Genomic DNA, 906 nt, shown 5'->3' on the forward strand with positions numbered 1-906 from the left:
CGCCTCGCCCGCCCCGTCCAGCGCGCCCTCGCACGCGTCCTCGTCGGCCTCGTCCCATCACTCCTCCTCCTCCTCGTCCTCCTCCTCCTCGGGCTCGTCGTCCTCGGACGACGAGTTCGAAGACGATCTGCTCGACCTGAACCCCAGCTCAAACTTTGAGAGCATGTCCCTGGGCAGCTTCAGCTCGTCGTCGGCGCTGGACCGGGACCTGGATTTTAACTTCGAGCCTGGCTCCGGCTCGCACTTCGAGTTCCCGGACTACTGCACGCCCGAGGTGAGCGAGATGATCTCGGGAGACTGGCTGGAGTCCAGCATCTCCAACCTGGTCTTCACCTACTGAAGGGCGCGGGGGCTGGGAGAAGAGGGCCGGGGGGCGGGGGAGGGGGGCAGAGAGGAAAAAAGAAAAAAAGAAAAAAAAAAGCGGACAGAGAAAGAGTTGCAAGAGAAAAGGGAAAATGAAAAAAAAAAAAAAAGGAAAAAGGAAAAGGAAAAAAAAAGTGAGCAGGGCCGGCTTGGGCCGCGTCCCGGTGGTCGGAGAGCAGCGCGGCGGCGTTTGGGGACCCGCGCTCCCATCCCCCACCTCCCCGGCCGGAGGGACGCGGCGGAGGCGGAGGTAGACAGGGGCGACCTTTTATTGTTGTTCTTGATGTTGTTGTTGATGGCGAAAAAGCGACTTCGAGTTTCCTCCCCTTTGCTTGAAGAGACCCCCTCCCCCCGCCCCGCACCGCTTCCAACGAGCTTCCGGACTTGCCTGCACCCCCGGCCAGAAGCCGAGTTGGTAGTTTTCTAAGAGACTGAAGGAATCTCGTTCCTCTCTCATCGCCCCCTTGGTATTTTATATTTGGTTTTTTTTTTGATCCGGAGAGGAGGAAAAAAAAAAAATCCAGCGCGCCCCCGGGGCGTTTT

At 58.6% G+C, this 906-nt stretch overlaps 1 protein-coding gene across 1 annotated transcript in view; it reads left to right on the plus strand.

Annotated features, from left to right (window-relative positions):
- SOX4 (SRY-box transcription factor 4) overlaps nt 1-340 on the plus strand; it is a 1,403-nt gene extending 1,063 nt beyond the window's left edge. Inside the window, exon 2 of the mRNA XM_007454854.1 lies at nt 3-340. Coding sequence (XP_007454916.1) covers nt 3-340 — 338 coding nt within the window. The remainder of the gene's footprint in view (nt 1-2) is intronic.
- Nucleotides 341-906: the final 566 nt, after the last annotated feature.

Source organism: Lipotes vexillifer, unplaced genomic scaffold (genome assembly GCF_000442215.2).
Source record: "Lipotes vexillifer unplaced genomic scaffold, Lipotes_vexillifer_v1.1 scaffold428, whole genome shotgun sequence".
Lineage (NCBI taxonomy): Eukaryota > Metazoa > Chordata > Mammalia > Artiodactyla > Lipotidae > Lipotes > Lipotes vexillifer.